General features: G+C 42.4%; 1 protein-coding gene across 3 annotated transcripts in view; it reads left to right on the forward strand.

Annotated features, from left to right (window-relative positions):
* Positions 1-17,478, forward strand: part of LOC106574124 (sushi, nidogen and EGF-like domains 1) — a 144,927-nt gene that overhangs the window by 110,589 nt on the left and 16,860 nt on the right. For all 3 annotated transcript variants that reach the window (XM_045697462.1, XM_045697464.1, XM_045697465.1), the window contains 10 exons: positions 841-984; positions 4,191-4,364; positions 4,617-4,730; positions 6,190-6,303; positions 6,598-6,711; positions 6,996-7,112; positions 7,306-7,400; positions 8,301-8,511; positions 9,216-9,399; positions 9,801-9,913. In XM_045697462.1, the coding sequence (XP_045553418.1) occupies positions 841-984; positions 4,191-4,364; positions 4,617-4,730; positions 6,190-6,303; positions 6,598-6,711; positions 6,996-7,112; positions 7,306-7,400; positions 8,301-8,511; positions 9,216-9,399; positions 9,801-9,913 (1,380 nt within the window). The remainder of the gene's footprint in view (positions 1-840; positions 985-4,190; positions 4,365-4,616; positions 4,731-6,189; positions 6,304-6,597; positions 6,712-6,995; positions 7,113-7,305; positions 7,401-8,300; positions 8,512-9,215; positions 9,400-9,800; positions 9,914-17,478) is intronic.

Here is a 17,478-nt window from a genome sequence, read left to right on the forward strand (position 1 = left end):
GTCACTTTCTCTTCTCTCTCTCTCTCTGTCTCACTTTCTCTTCTCTCTCTCTCTCACTTTCTCTTCTCTTCTCTCTCTCTGTCTCACTTTCTCTTCTCTCTCTCTCTCACTTTCTCTTCTCTTCTCTCTCTCTCTCTCTCTCTCTCTCTCCCTCTCCCTTTCTCTTCTCTCTCTCTCTCTCTCTCTCTCACTTTCTCTTCTCTCTCTCTCTCTCTCTCTCTCTCTCTCTCTCACTCTGGCTCTCTCTCACTTTCTCTCTCTCTCTCTCGCGCGCGAGCGCGCGTACATACAAACAATCACGCACACATACACACACACCTACAGTGTTACTGGTTACTGTAGAATTTGTTCATATTCATGTTTTTAGTAGGTCTGATCTGAGACGGAGGGTCATAAAAACACAGGAAAGTAAATGGCAGTTCAAGGCCATGTGGCTCTGTCCATCTTGTTTTTCTTCTTCTCTCTTTTTTTTGTGTTGTACTGTGTCCCACATGGCTGTAATGCTACAGTATTTCTGGAGGCTAGTCAACTATTGCAGTCATCTCCTGTACAGTACGAAGCCACAGCTGGTTTGGGACAACTTACAATCACTTTCTTTTGATGAAGCCCTATTTATGTTTAATTAGATGAAGCAACTTCAAAACACACACACACACACTCATGTACACACTCCACTCACACGAAAACACACACACATCATGGTTTACTGGAATTCATTGTGTGTGTGTGTGTGTGTGTGTGTGTGTGTGTGTGTGTGTGTGTGTGTGTGTGTGTGTGTGTGTGTGTGTGTGTGTGTGTGTGTGTGTGTGTGTGTGTGTCCGTGTGTGTGTGTGTGTCCAGGGAGACCAGACCCGTGCTCTTCCAGCCCCTGTCTGAATGGAGGAACATGTTTCCACTACATCGGGAAGTACAAGTGTGAATGTTCCGGAGATTTCAGCGGGAGACACTGTGACATCATCAGGGGGTCACCACACGCCACAGCAGGTCAGCGCAATCAATCAATCAATCAATCAATCAATCAATCAAACAGATGTGTTAATAAAGTCCTTTTTTTTTTTATAGAAAAGTCACAAAGTGCTTTTTACATTAACCCGGCCTAGAGCCTAAAGAACAATCCTATTCAGAAGGAAAAAGCTTCCTGGAGAAGGAAGAGATCTCGAGAGGGGACAGACTATCAGACCGCAGTAGAAACGATGAACATGCTATGAGTTTAACGAGCCCAAATGTGGTTATATATTAACGTAGCCGACTTGTTGTTCTCCCTCTGAAAGAGAGAGATGGGTGTATGACGATATCTCTCTCTCTGCTGAAAGAAGGGATCCTCCCTCAAGCTGATATTTAAACAGCCGTCTATCATAATAACATCACCTCAGCGTTGCCAAAGTCACATAGACTACATCTGTAATGTCGAGGAAGACTTGTAAAACACTGATGACTGATGACTGGGGGGGGGGGGGGGACAGGAAACGGATAAATCTGGACAGAACAATGCACAGCTCTGTTACCATGACGCTGTCATTATAGTGGAGGGTAGGTCACATCTCTGTTACCATGACGCTGTCATTATAGTGGAGGGTAGGTCACATCCCTGTTACCATGACGCTGTCATTATAGTGGAGGGTAGGTCACATCTCTGTTACCATGACGCTGTCATTATAGTGGAGGGTAGGTCACATCTCTGTTACCATGACGCTGTCATTATAGTGGAGGGTAGTTCACATCCCTGTTACCATGACGCTGTCATTATAGTGGAGGGTAGGTCACATCTCTGTTACCATGACGCTGTCATTATATTGGAGGGTAGTTCACATCCCTGTTACCATGACGCTGTCATTATAGTGGAGGGTAGGTCACATCTCTGTTACCATGACGCTGTCATTATAATGGAGGGTAGATCACATCTCTGTTACCATGACGCTGTCATTATAGTGGAGGGTAGGTCACATCTCTGTTACCATGACGCTGTCATTATAATGGAGGGTAGGTCACATCTCTGTTACCATGACGCTGTCATTATAGTGGAGGGTAGGTCACATCCCTGTTACCATGACGCTGTCATTATAGTGGAGGGTAGGTCACATCCCTGTTACCATGACGCTGTCATTATAGTGGAGGGTAGTTCACATCCCTGTTACCATGACGCTGTCATTATAGTGGAGGGTAGTTCACATCCCTGTTACCATGACGCTGTCATTATAGTGGAGGGTAGGTCACATCTCTGTTACCATGACGCTGTCATTATAATGGAGGGTAGATCACATCTCTGTTACCATGACGCTGTCATTATAGTGGAGGGTAGGTCACATCTCTGTTACCATGACGCTGTCATTATAGTGGAGGGTAAGTCACATCTCTGTTACCATGACGCTGTCATTATAATGGAGGGTAGATCACATCTCTGTTACCATGACGCTGTCATTATAGTGGAGGGTAGGTCACATCTCTGTTACCATGACGCTGTCATTATAATGGAGGGTAGGTCACATCTCTGTTACCATGACGCTGTCATTATAGTGGAGGGTAGGTCACATCCCTGTTACCATGACGCTGTCATTATAGTGGAGGGTAGTTCACATCCCTGTTACCATGACGCTGTCATTATAGTGGAGGGTAGATCACATCCCTGTTACCATGACGCTGTCATTATAGTGGAGGGTAGTTCACATCCCTGTTACCATGACGCTGTCATTATAGTGGAGGGTAGGTCACATCTCTGTTACCATGACGCTGTCATTATAGTGGAGGGTAGGTCACATCCCTGTTACCATGACGCTGTCATTATAGTGGAGGGTAGGTCACATCCCTGTTACCATGACGCTGTCATTATAGTGGAGGGTAGTTCACATCCCTGTTACCATGACGCTGTCATTATAGTGGAGGGTAGGTGACATCCCTGTTACCATGACGCTGTCATTATAGTGGAGGGTAGGTCACATCTCTGTTACCATGACGCTGTCATTATAGTGGAGGGTAGGTCACATCTCTGTTACCATGACGCTGTCATTATAGTGGAGGGTAGGTCACATCTCTGTTACCATGACGCTGTCATTATAGTGGAGGGTAGGTCACATCTCTGTTACCATGACGCTGTCATTATAGTGGAGGGTAGATCACATCTCTGTTACCATGACGCTGTCATTATAGTGGAGGGTAGGTCACATCTCTGTTACCATGACGCTGTCATTATAGTGGAGGGTAGGTCACATCTCTGTTACCATGACGCTGTCATTATAGTGGAGGGTAGGTCACATCTCTGTTACCATGACGCTGTCATTATAGTGGAGGGTAGGTCACATCTCTGTTACCATGACGCTGTCATTATAGCGGAGGGTAGATCACATCTCTGTTACCATGACGCTGTCATTATAGTGGAGGGTAGGTCACATCTCTGTTACCATGACGCTGTCATTATAGTGGAGGGTAGGTCACATCTCTGTTACCATGACGCTGTCATTATAGTGGAGGGTAGGTCACATCTCTGTTACCATGACGCTGTCATTATAGTGGAGGGTAGGTCACATCTCTGTTACCATGACGCTGTCATTATAGTGGAGGGTAGGTCACATCTCTGTTACCATGACGCTGTCATTATAGTGGAGGGTAGGTCACATCTCTGTTACCATGACGCTGTCATTATAGTGGAGGGTAGTTCACATCCCTGTTACCATGACACTGTCATTATAGTGGAGGGTAGATCACATCTCTGTTACCATGACGCTGTCATTATAGTGGAGGGTAGATCGTCCTCTTATTTAGGTCTCAATCGGTGATTGGTTGACCTTGCCACTGTTTCATTCTGTTACCATCTAGCTGTGTTGTTGTCTCTCTCTGTGTTCCTGGACTGTGTTACCATCTAGCTGTGTTGTTGTCTCTCTCTGTCTTCCAGACCTGGACTGTGTAACCATCTAGCTGTGTTGTTGTCTCTCTCTGTCTTCCAGACCTGGACTGTGTTACCATCTAGCTGTGTTGTTGTCTCTCTCTGTGTTCCTGGACTGTGTTACCATCTAGCTGTGTTGTTGTCTCTCTCTGTCTTCCAGACCTGGACTGTGTTACCATCTAGCTGTGTGTTCTCTCTCTGTCTTCCAGACCTGGACTGTGTAACCATCTAGCTGTGTTGTTGTCTCTCTCTGTCTTCCAGACCTGGACTGTGTTACCATCTAGCTGTGTTGTTGTCTCTCTCTGTCTTCCAGACCTGGACTGTGGTCCCCCCTTGCAGGTGAAGCACGCAGAGCTCCAGTTCTCCTCTACGTCGCCAGGCTCCATGGCTCTGTACGTCTGCCACCCAGGATTCACCCCCATGCCCAGGGCCACCCAGAGCATCTGTGGGGTTCAGGGGGCCTGGAGCCAACCCCCTGTCTGCCAGGGTCTGTATCCAGTAACACACAGTCAGTCATTTACTTAGTGTTCCCAGCAGAGAGCTAGACGGGAACAGATATTACATTGTCAGGGAAAGATAGAGATTAATTAGGACATTTTATCTTACCTGTGATAAAAAATCAACACTGTGTTGGTAGGTAGAGAAACAGAAAACAGATGCTGAGTTAAAACTACAGGTCTATATTGGCGTGTTTGGTTCACTGTACTCAAATGTTTGATTGTTTGTTTACTTGTCCCAGAGATCAACGAGTGTTTGTCCCAGCCTTGTCTGAATGGAGGGACATGTAGGGACAGGGTGGCGACCTACCAGTGTGCATGTGACCAAGGCTTCAGTGGAAACCACTGCCAGACAGGTAGACTACACCTCTACTACACTTCTACTACACCTCTACTACACCTCTACTACACCTATACTACACCTACACTACACCTCTACTACACCTACACTACACCTCTACTACACCTACACTACACCTCTACTACACCTCTACTACACCTCTACTACACCTATACTACACCTCTACTACACCTCTACTTATACGCCTCTACTACACCTCTACTACACCTCTACTTCACCTCTACTACACCTCTAATACACCTCTACTACACCTCTACTACACCTCTACTACACCTATACTACACCTCTACTTATACAACTATACTACACCTCTACTACACCTCTACTACACCTATACTACATCTCTACTACACCTCTACTACACCTCTACTTATACAACTATACTACACCTCTACTACACCTCTACTACACCTATACTACACCTCTACTACACCTCTAATACACCTCTACTACACCTATACTACACCTATACTACACCTCTAATACACCTCTACTACACATATACTACACCTATACTACACCTCTACTACACCTCTACTACACCTCTACTACACCTATACTACACCTCTACTTATACAAATATACTACACCTCTACTACACCTATACTACACCTCTACTACACCTCTACTACACCTCTACTACACCTCTACTTATACAACTATACTACACCTCTACTTATACAACTATACTACACCTATACTACACCTCTACTACACCTCTACTACACCTCTACTACACCTATACTACACCTCTACTTATACAAATATACTACACCTCTACTACACCTATACTACACCTCTACTACACCTCTACTACACCTCTACTTATACAACTATACTACACCTCTACTTATACAACTATACTACACCTATACTACACCTCTACTACACCTCTACTACACCTTTACTATAAATATACTACAACTATACTACACCTCTACTACAAATATACTACATCTCTACTACACCTCTACTACACCTCTACTACACCTTTACTATAAATATACTACACCTCTACTACACCTTTACTATAAATATACTACAACTATACTACACCTCTACTACAAATATACTACACCTCTACTACACCTATACTACATCTCTACTACACCTCTACTACACCTCTACTACACCTCTACTACAAATATACTACAACTATACTACACCTCTACTACAAATATACTACACCTCTACTACACCTCTACTACACCTCTACTACAACTATACTACACCTATACTACACCTATACTACAGATATTCTACACCTCTCACACTTTGTGTTTACTGTAGACCTATGCCATTAACCCATTGATATGATGCAATCTGTGTGTGTGTGTGTGTGTGTGTGTGTGTGTGTGTGTGTGTGTGTGTGTGTGTGTGTGTGTGTGTGTGTGTGTGTGTGTGTGTGTGTGTGTGTGTGTGTGTCTGTGTGTGTGTGTGAATGCCCTTCCCAGATGTGGATGAGTGTCTGTCGGAGCCCTGTAAGCACGGAGGAACATGTGAAGATCAGGCTGGATCCTACTACTGCCACTGCCAACAGGGTTTCACGGGACCAGACTGTGAAATAGGTACAGGCAACATTCACTCACTTCCTCTGGGGGGGCTATTTGTATCTCGCGTCTCAGAAGGGCAGTGCTTGATCTGGGATCAGGTGCCCCCTCATGTCCGTGTCGACCTATCCATTATGATCTAAAGCCCTGAGATCTGATCTGGGATCAGCATTCACAAAAACCCTTCAATTTAAACCCTACTTTTTTTTTTTTTGTGTCGTCAACATGGCCGTTCGAAGCCTTACGTATAGGTGAGCTGTAACCATAGGAACCCAGTCTGACTGGTTCTCTGTGTGGCTTTGTGTCTCCCAGAGCAGGACAGGTGTGAGTCCAGCCCCTGTCTGAACGGCGGTGTGTGTCGTGGCTACAGGTGGAACCACCTGTGCATCTGTAATGAAGGGTTCTTTGGGGACCGTTGCCAGTCGTGTGAGTAGAATTGAACCGTATCCTGTTTCTACACCTTTCCCCCAGAAGTGTGCACTCCTCCGCGAAAGACGTCGTGGATTTAAAAAGGAATGGACTGGTTGTGAGAAATATGATGGAAACTCACGGGCCAGCCAATCCAAGAGCTTTTTAAATGCATGAGGTGGGAGTGAACGAGCGCACATTTCGGGAGAAAGGAATGAAGATCCGGGACGACACATCAGTCTGTTGTGATGAACAGAACAAGAGCCACATCATAGTGAAAGCTGGTCTCTGTCTCCCCCTAGTGGAGAATCCCTGTGTACTGCAACCTTGTGGGAACAGAGGTCTCTGCCACAGTATCAGAAGAGAGAACTACAGCTGTACTTGTCGAGTGGGACACACAGGAAAGGACTGTGAGAGAGGTGAGTCTGAATCACATTCAATTCTATTCGCTATCTATCAATTTAACTTTGAATCTAATGAATCTATCGATGAATCAATCAATTACTAATTGAATTTCCTATACACCAAGTACCATGTTTTATACCTTTTTTTGGGCTGAGCTACAGTAAGTTGTGGTGTTAATAACAGGCTCTTCCTAAACACTGTTCCCAGACCTGTTGCCTCCCTCTGGTCTGCATGTATTACGGGTAGAGGAGGAGGAGGTGGAGTTACGCTGGGACCTGCCGGACCCTTCCTCTCAGAACCTGGTCAGTTTTATTTCAATTATCCTTTTTATTTAACCAGGAAGTCCAATTGAGGTCAAAATACCTGGCCATAAAAGGACAGTTCGACAATTTAACACATAGATGATTCAAATAGTACAGTTAATTCATAGCATCAGAAACCACATTCATATCAGGGCGGCAGGGAAGTCTAGTGGTTAGAGTTACTAACCGAAAGGCTGCAAGTTCGAATCCCAGAGCTGACAAGGTACAAATCTGTCGTTCTGCCCCTGACTAAAGTAGTGCACTATATATAGGGAATAGGGTTCCATAGGGTTCTGGTCGAAAGTAGTGCACTATATAGGGAATAGGGTCTCTGGTCTAAAGTAGTGCACTATATAGGGAATAGGGCTCTGGTCTAAAGTAGTGCACTATATAGGGAATAGGGCTCTGGTCTAAAGTAGTGCACTATATAGGGAATAGGGCTCTGGTCTAAAGTAGTGCACTATATAGGGAATATGGATCTGGTCTAAAGTAGGGCACTATATAGGGAATAGGGCTCTGGTCTAAAGTAGTGCACTATATAGGGAATATGGATCTGGTCTAAAGTAGGGCACTATATAAGGAATAGGGCTCTGGTCTAAAGTAGTGCACTATATAGGGAACAGGGGCTCTGGTCTAAAGTAGTGCACTATATAGAGAATAGGGCTCTGGTCTAAAGTAGTGCACTATATAGGGAATAGGGTGCCATAGGGCTCTGGTCTAAAGTAGTGCACTATATATAGAGAATAGGGCTCTGGTCTATAGTAGTGCACTATATAGGGAATAGGGCTCTGGTCTAAAGTAGTGCACTATATAGGGAATAGGGCTCTGGTCTAAAGTAGTGCACTATATAGGGAATAGGGTGCCATTTGAGACAGAGCCTGTAACATTCAACATCTATAGTTCAGTGGCTTCGCTGTGACCTACGCCCCACTGGGTCTCCCGGGCCGTGGCAGCGGGACCAGGAAGACTGACTTCCTGGATAAGAGGCAGTCCACCTATCAGCTGCAGGGTCTGGTGCCTGGCCTGCTGTACAACATCTCTACCTTCTCTGTGAAACGAAACGCCAACAGCAACGATATCAGCCAGCCAGCCATCGCGCTCATTCGCACCCGTGAGTGACACACTGCACGTTTCAGAGGATGTCATTTCTTACGTGTGTAGAAGAATAAGGCTGTTTACACAAGCTGCCCAATTCTGATATTTTTGGTTTCCACTAATTGTTCTTTTGACCACATCAGATCTCATTCAGCGTTGATCTGATCGGTCAAAAGACCAGTTAGTGGAAATAATATCAGAATTGGGCTGCCTGTGTAAACAGGCTCTGTGTGTGCTATTTGATATCTGTGTGACTTACCAAAGTGTGTGTGTGTGTGTGTGTGTGTGTGTGTGTGTGTGTGTGTGTGTGTGTGTGTGTGTGTGTGTTACAATTGATGTGTATGTGTGTGTGTGTGTGTGTGTGTGTGTGTGTGTGTGTGTGTGTGTGTGTGTGTGTGTGTGTGTGTGTGTTACAATTGACGTGTGTGTGTGTGTTACAATTGACGTATGTGTGTGTGTTACAATTGACGTGTGTGTGTGTGTGTGTGTGTGTGTGTTACAATTGACGTGTGTGTGTTACAATTGACGTGTGTGTGTGTGTGTGTGTATATGTGCGTCTGTGTGACTGCGTGCGTTTGTTAATTGACCCCTGTGCGTCTCTCTCTCTCTCTCTCTCTCTCTCTCTCTCTCTCTCTCTCTCTCTCTCTCTCTCTCTCTCTCTCTCTCTCTCTCTCTCTCTCTCTCTCTCTCTCTCTCTCTCTCTCTCTCTCTCTCTCTCAGGGCCGCGGCGGGTGGATCAGCTGCAGATTGTCAACGTGTCTTCCTCCCAGGTTTGGCTGCGGTGGCTGGTGCAGGCTGCTCATCACGCAGCTGTCAGCCAAGTGCGTCTCTCCCTGATCCCCTCAGACGGCAGCGGAGCTCGCACCGCCCTGGTCAATGCCAGCACCACGGAGTACGCATTCAGGTATGGAACCCAGGACTCCCCCCGTGGAAAAACAGCTGGACAGTAAATGGGTATTCTTCTGCTCAACCACCATCAGTATGTCCTGAAGGCCACAGACTGCAATGCCGATTTTGACCACTTGGTGGCAGTGTATACCTGTTGTCAGAGATGCATTGCATTATCTTTTTCCTCCAGCCATGTTTTTAGTTCCAACGCTGATGAACCTCCACAGACCACAGTAGAATAGAACAAGCTTTTCTGGGGTTATTTTTTTACATGACTGGGATATGTGTGTGTGTGTGTGTGTGTGTGTGTGTGTGTGTGTGTGTGTGTGTGTGTGTGTGTGTGTGTGTGTGTGTGTGTGTGTGTGTGTGTGTGTGTGTGTGTGTGTGTGTGTGTGTGTGTGTGTTTCTCCTCTTCAGTTCTCTGCTCCCTGGTCAGATGTACACGGTGGACGTTCTAAGTCAGAGTGGGATCGGACCGGACGAGTCACCGTCCACAAGTCACTCTGCTGGACCGCTGCAAGTCTGGACCCGTATGTCATCATGTCTCACACATCAAATCAAATCAAATGTTTTTATATAGCCCTTCTTACATCAGCTGATGTCACAAAGTGCTGCTGTACAGAAACCCAGCCTAAAACCCCAAACAGCAAGTAATGCAGGTGTAGAAGCACGGTGGCTAGGAAAAACTCCCTAGAAAGGCAGGAACCTAGGAAGAAACCTAGAGAGGAACCAGGCTATGAGGGGAGGCTAAAAACACCACAATAGCAAGGAATGCAGAAGCTCAATGAACCTCAATAATTCACTATGCCGTGTGTTAAGCATCTGGAAAAATCCCCATCCTCACATCAATAGTCTGGTCCACCAAACAAATCAAATAACCTGGAGAGGAGACACCTTCAAGTGAGAAAACTGCTCTGATCAGAGAGTTAAACTGCTATAGACTGATCAGAGAGTTACACTGCTATAGACTGTACAGAGAGTTAAACTGCTATAGACTGTACAGAGAGTTAAACTGCTATAGACTGTACAGAGAGTTAAACTGCTATAGACTGATCAGAGAGTTAAACTGCTATAGACTGTACAGAGAGTTAAACTGCTATAGACTGTACAGAGAGTTAGACTATAGACTGTACAGAGAGTTACACTGCTATAGACTGTACAGAGTTAAACTGCTATAGACTGATCAGAGAGTTAAACTGCTATAGACTGTACAGAGAGTTAAACTATAGACTGTACAGAGAGTTAAACTGCTATAGACTGTACAGAGAGTTAAACTATAGACTGTACAGAGAGTTAAACTGCTATAGACTGATCAGAGAGTTAAACTGCTATAGACTGTACAGAGAGTTAAACTGCTATAGACTGTACAGAGAGTTAAACTGCTATAGACTGTACAGAGAGTTAAACTGCTATAGACTGTACAGAGAGTTAAACTGCTATAGACTGTACAGAGAGTTACACTGCTATAGACTGATCAGAGAGTTAAACTGCTATAGACTGTACAGAGAGTTACACTGCTATAGACTGTACAGAGAGTTAAACTATAGACTGTACAGAGAGTTAAACTGCTATAGACTGATCAGAGAGTTAAACTGCTATAGACTGTACAGAGAGTTAAACTGCTATAGACTGTACAGAGAGTTAAACTATAGACTGTACAGAGAGTTAAACTGCTATAGACTGATCAGAGAGTTAAACTGCTATAGACTGTACAGAGAGTTACACTGCTATAGACTGTACAGAGAGTTAAACTGCTATAGACTGTACAGAGAGTTACACTGCTATAGACTGTACAGAGAGTTAAACTGCTATAGACTGATCAGAGAGTTAAACTGCTATAGACTGTACAGAGAGTTAAACTGCTATAGACTGATCAGAGAGTTACACTGCTATAGACTGATCAGAGAGTTACACTGCTACAGACTGATCAGAGAGTTAAACTGCTATAGACTGATCAGAGAGTTAAACTGCTATAGACTGATCAGAGAGTTAAACTGCTATAGACTGTACAGAGAGTTAAACTGCTATAGACTGATCAGAGAGTTACAATATAGACTGATCAGAGTTAAACTGCTATAGACTGATCAGAGTTAAACTGCTATAGACTGATCAGAGTTAAACTGCTATAGACTGATCAGAGAGTTACACTGCTATAGACTGATCAGAGTTAAACTGCTATAGACTGATCAGAGAGTTACACTATAGACTGATCAGAGTTAAACTGCTATAGACTGATCAGAGTTAAACTGCTATAGACTGATCAGAGTTAAACTGCTATAGACTGATCAGAGTTAAACTGCTATAGACTGATCAGAGAGTTAAACTGCTATAGACTGTACAGAGTTAAACTGCTATAGACTGATCAGAGAGTTAAACTGCTATAGACTGTACAGAGAGTTACACTGCTACAGATTGATCAGAGAGTTAAACTGCTATAGACTGTACAGAGAGTTAAACTGCTATAGACTGTACAAAGAGTTAAACTGCTATAGACTGTACAGAGAGTTAAACTGCTATAGACTGTACAGAGAGTTAAACTGCTATAGACTGATCAGAGACTTAAACTGCTATAGACTGTACAGAGAGTTAAACTGCTATAGACTGTACAGAGAGTTAAACTGCTATGGACTGTACAGAGAGTTAAACTGCTATAGACTGTACAGAGTTACACTGCTATAGACTGTACAGAGAGTTAAACTGCTATAGACTGTACAGAGAGTTACACTGCTATAGACTGTACAGAGAATTATAGACTGATCAGAGAGTTAAACTGCTACAGACTGATCAGAGAGTTACACTGCTATAGACTGTACAGAGAGTTAAACTGCTATAGACTGTACAGAGTTACACTGCTATAGACTGTACAGAGTTAAACTGCTATAGATTGTACAGAGAGTTACACTGCTATAGACTGTACAGAGAGTTAAACTGCTATAGACTGATCAGAGAGTTACACTGCTATAGACTGTACAGAGAGTTAAACTGCTATAGACTGTACAGAGAGTTAAACTGCTATAGACTGTACAGAGAGTTAAACTGCTATAGACTGTACAGAGAGTTACACTGCTATAGACTGTACAGAGAGTTATAGACTGATCAGAGAGTTAAACTGCTATAGACTGATCAGAGAGTTACACTGCTATAGACTGTACAGAGAGTTAAACTGCTATAGACTGTACAGAGAGTTACACTGCTATAGACTGTACAGATTTAAACTGCTATAGACTGTACAGAGAGTTACACTGCTATAGACTGTACAGAGAGTTAAACTGCTATAGACTGATCAGAGAGTTACACTGCTATAAACTGTACAGAGAGTTAAACTGCTATAGACTGTACAGAGAGTTACACTGCTATAGACTGTACAGAGTTAAACTGCTATAGACTGTACAGAGAGTTAAACTGCTATAGACTGTACAGAGAGTTAAACGATAGACTGTACAGAGAGTTAAACTGCTATAGACTGATCAGAGAGTTAAACTGCTATAGACTGTACAGAGAGTTACACTGCTATAGACTGTACAGAGAGTTAAACTGCTATAGACTGTACAGAGAGTTACACTGCTATAGACTGTACAGAGAGTTAAACTGCTATAGACTGATCAGAGAGTTAAACTGCTATAGACTGTACAGAGAGTTAAACTGCTATAGACTGATCAGAGAGTTACACTGCTATAGACTGATCAGAGAGTTACACTGCTACAGACTGATCAGAGAGTTAAACTGCTATAGACTGATCAGAGAGTTAAACTGCTATAGACTGATCAGAGAGTTAAACTGCTATAGACTGTACAGAGAGTTAAACTGCTATAGACTGATCAGAGAGTTACAATATAGACTGATCAGAGTTAAACTGCTATAGACTGATCAGAGTTAAACTGCTATAGACTGATCAGAGTTAAACTGCTATAGACTGATCAGAGAGTTACACTGCTATAGACTGATCAGAGTTAAACTGCTATAGACTGATCAGAGAGTTACACTATAGACTGATCAGAGTTAAACTGCTATAGACTGATCAGAGTTAAACTGCTATAGACTGATCAGAGTTAAACTGCTATAGACTGATCAGAGTTAAACTGCTATAGACTGATCAGAGAGTTAAACTGCTATAGACTGTACAGAGTTAAACTGCTATAGACTGATCAGAGAGTTAAACTGCTATAGACTGTACAGAGAGTTACACTGCTACAGATTGATCAGAGAGTTAAACTGCTATAGACTGTACAGAGAGTTAAACTGCTATAGACTGTACAAAGAGTTAAACTGCTATAGACTGTACAGAGAGTTAAACTGCTATAGACTGTACAGAGAGTTAAACTGCTATAGACTGATCAGAGACTTAAACTGCTATAGACTGTACAGAGAGTTAAACTGCTATAGACTGTACAGAGAGTTAAACTGCTATGGACTGTACAGAGAGTTAAACTATAGACTGTACAGAGTTAAACTGCTATAGACTGTACAGAGAGTTAAACTGCTATAAACTGTACAGAGAGTTACACTGCTATAGACTGTACAGAGAGTTAAACTGCTATAGACTGTACAGAGAGTTAAACTGCTATAGACTGTACAGAGAGTTAAACTGCTATAGACTGTACAGAGAGTTACACTGCTATAGACTGTACAGAGAATTATAGACTGATCAGAGAGTTAAACTGCTATAGACTGATCAGAGAGTTACACTGCTATAGACTGTACAGAGAGTTAAACTGCTATAGACTGTACAGAGTTACACTGCTATAGACTGTACAGAGTTAAACTGCTATAGATTGTACAGAGAGTTACACTGCTATAGACTGTACAGAGAGTTAAACTGCTATAGACTGTACAGAGAGTTAAACTGCTATAGACTGTACAGAGAGTTAAACTGCTATAGACTGTACAGAGAGTTACACTGCTATAGACTGTACAGAGAGTTATAGACTGATCAGAGAGTTAAACTGCTATAGACTGATCAGAGAGTTACACTGCTATAGACTGTACAGAGAGTTTAACTGCTATAGACTGTACAGAGAGTTACACTGCTATAGACTGTACAGATTTAAACTGCTATAGACTGTACAGAGAGTTACACTGCTATAGACTGTACAGAGAGTTAAACTGCTATAGACTGATCAGAGAGTTACACTGCTATAGACTGTACAGAGAGTTAAACTGCTATAGACTGTACAGAGAGTTACACTGCTATAGACTGTACAGAGTTAAACTGCTATAGACTGTACAGAGAGTTAAACTGCTATAAACTGTACAGAGAGTTACACTGCTATAGACTGTACAGAGAGTTAAACTGCTATAGACTGTACAGTGAGTTAAACTGCTATAGACTGTACAGAGAGTTAAACTGCTATAGACTGTACAGAGAGTTACACTGCTATAGACTGTACAGAGAGTTATAGACTGATCAGAGAGTTAAACTGCTATAGACTGATCAGAGAGTTACACTGCTATAGACTGTACAGAGAGTTAAACTGCTATAGACTGTACAGAGAGTTACACTGCTATAGACTGTACAGAGTTAAACTGCTATAGACTGTACAGAGAGTTACACTGCTATAGACTGTACAGAGAGTTAAACTGCTATAGACTGAACAGAGAGTTACACTGCTATAGACTGTACAGAGAGTTAAACTGCTATAGACTGTACAGAGAGTTACACTGCTATAGACTGTACAGAGAGTTAAACTACTATAGACTGTACAGAGAGTTAAACTGCTATAGACTGTACAGAGAGTTAAACTGCTATAGACTGTACAGAGAGTTACACTGCTATAGACTGTACAGAGAGTTAAACTGCTATAGACTGTACAGAGATTTAAACTGCTATAGACTGTACAGACAGTTAAACTGCTATAGACTGATCAGAGAGTTAAACTGCTATAGACTGTACAGAGAGTTAAACTGCTATAGACTGTACAGAGAGTTAGACTATAGACTGTACAGAGAGTTACACTGCTATAGACTGTACAGAGAGTTAAACTGCTATAGACTGATCAGAGAGTTAAACTGCTATAGACTGTACAGAGAGTTAAACTGCTATAGACTGTACAGAGAGTTAAACTGCTATAGACTGTACAGAGAGTTAAACTGCTATAGACTGTACAGAGAGTTACACTGCTATAGACTGATCAGAGAGTTAAACTGCTATAGACTGTACAGAGAGTTACACTGCTATAGACTGTACAGAGAGTTAAACTATAGACTGTACAGAGAGTTAAACTGCTATAGACTGATCAGAGAGTTAAACTGCTATAGACTGTACAGAGAGTTACACTGCTATAGACTGTACAGAGAGTTAAACTGCTATAGACTGATCAGAGAGTTACACTGCTATAGACTGTACAGAGAGTTAAACTGCTATAGACTGATCAGAGAGTTAAACTGCTATAGACTGTACAGAGAGTTACACTGCTATAGACTGTACAGAGAGTTAAACTGCTATAGACTGTACAGAGAGTTAAACTGCTATAGACTGATCAGAGAGTTAAACTGCTATAGACTGTACAGAGAGTTAAACTGCTATAGACTGTACAGAGAGTTAAACTGCTATAGACTGTACAGAGAGTTAAACTGCTATAGACTGTACAGAGAGTTACACTGCTATAGACTGTACAGAGAGTTAAACTGCTATAGACTGTACAGAGAGTTAAACTGCTATAGACTGTACAGAGAGTTAAACTGCTATAGACTGATCAGAGAGTTAAACTGCTATAGACTGTACAGAGAGTTAAACTGCTATAGACTGTACAGAGAGTTACTGCTATAGACTGTACAGAGAGTTACACTGCTATAGACTGTACAGAGTTAAACTGCTATAGACTGTATCAGAGAGTTAAACTGCTATAGACTGTACAGAGAGTTAAACTGCTATAGACTGTACAGAGAGTTAAACTGCTATAGACTGTACAGAGAGTTAAACTGCTATAGACTGTACAGAGAGTTACACTGCTATAGACTGTACAGAGAGTTAAACTGCTATAGACTGTACAGAGAGTTAAACTGCTATAGACTGTACAGAGAGTTAAACTGCTATAGACTGTACAGAGAGTTAAACTGCTATAGACTGTACAGAGAGTTACACTGCTATAGACTGATCAGAGAGTTAAACTGCTATAGACTGTACAGAGAGTTACACTGCTATAGACTGTACAGAGAGTTAAACTATAGACTGTACAGAGAGTTAATCTGCTATAAAACTGATCAGAGAGTTACACTGCTATAGACTGATCAGAGAGTTAAACTGCTATAGACTGTACAGAGAGTTAAACTGCTATAGACTGTACAGAGAGTTAAACTGTATAGACTGTACAGAGAGTTAAACTGCTATAGACTGTTCAGAGAGTTAAACTGCTATAGACTGTACAGAGAGTTACACTGCTATAGACTGTACAGAGAGTTAAACTGCTATAGACTGATCAGAGAGTTACACTGCTATAGACTGTACAGAGAGTTAAACTGCTATAGACTGTACAGAGAGTTAAACTGCTATAGACTGTACAGAGAGTTAAACTGCTATAGACTGATCAGAGAGTTAAACTGCTATAGACTGTACAGGGAGTTAAACTGCTATAGACTGTACAGAGAGTTACACTGCTATAGACTGTACAGAGATTAAACTGCTATAGACTGTACAGAGAGTTAAACTGCTATAGACTGTACAGAGAGTTAAACTGCTATAGACTGTACAGAGAGTTAAACTGCTATAGACTGTACAGAGAGTTAAACTGCTATAGACTGTACAGAGAGTTACACTGCTATAGACTGTACAGAGAGTTATAGACTGTTCAGAGAGTTAAACTGCTATAGACTGATCAGAGAGTTACACTGCTATAGACTGTACAGAGAGTTAAACTGCTATAGACTGTACAGAGAGTTACACTGCTATAGACTGTACAGAGTTAAACTGCTATAGACTGTACAGAGAGTTACACTGCTATAGACTGTACAGAGAGTTAAACTACTATAGACTGATCAGAGAGTTACACTGCTATAGACTGTACAGAGAGTTAAACTGCTATAGACTGTACAGAGATTACACTGCTATAGACTGTACAGAGAGTTAAACTGCTATAGACTGTACAGAGAGTTAAACTGC

The sequence above is a fragment of the Salmo salar genome, chromosome ssa16 (genome assembly GCF_905237065.1).
Source record: "Salmo salar chromosome ssa16, Ssal_v3.1, whole genome shotgun sequence".
NCBI classification, from domain to species: domain Eukaryota; kingdom Metazoa; phylum Chordata; class Actinopteri; order Salmoniformes; family Salmonidae; genus Salmo; species Salmo salar.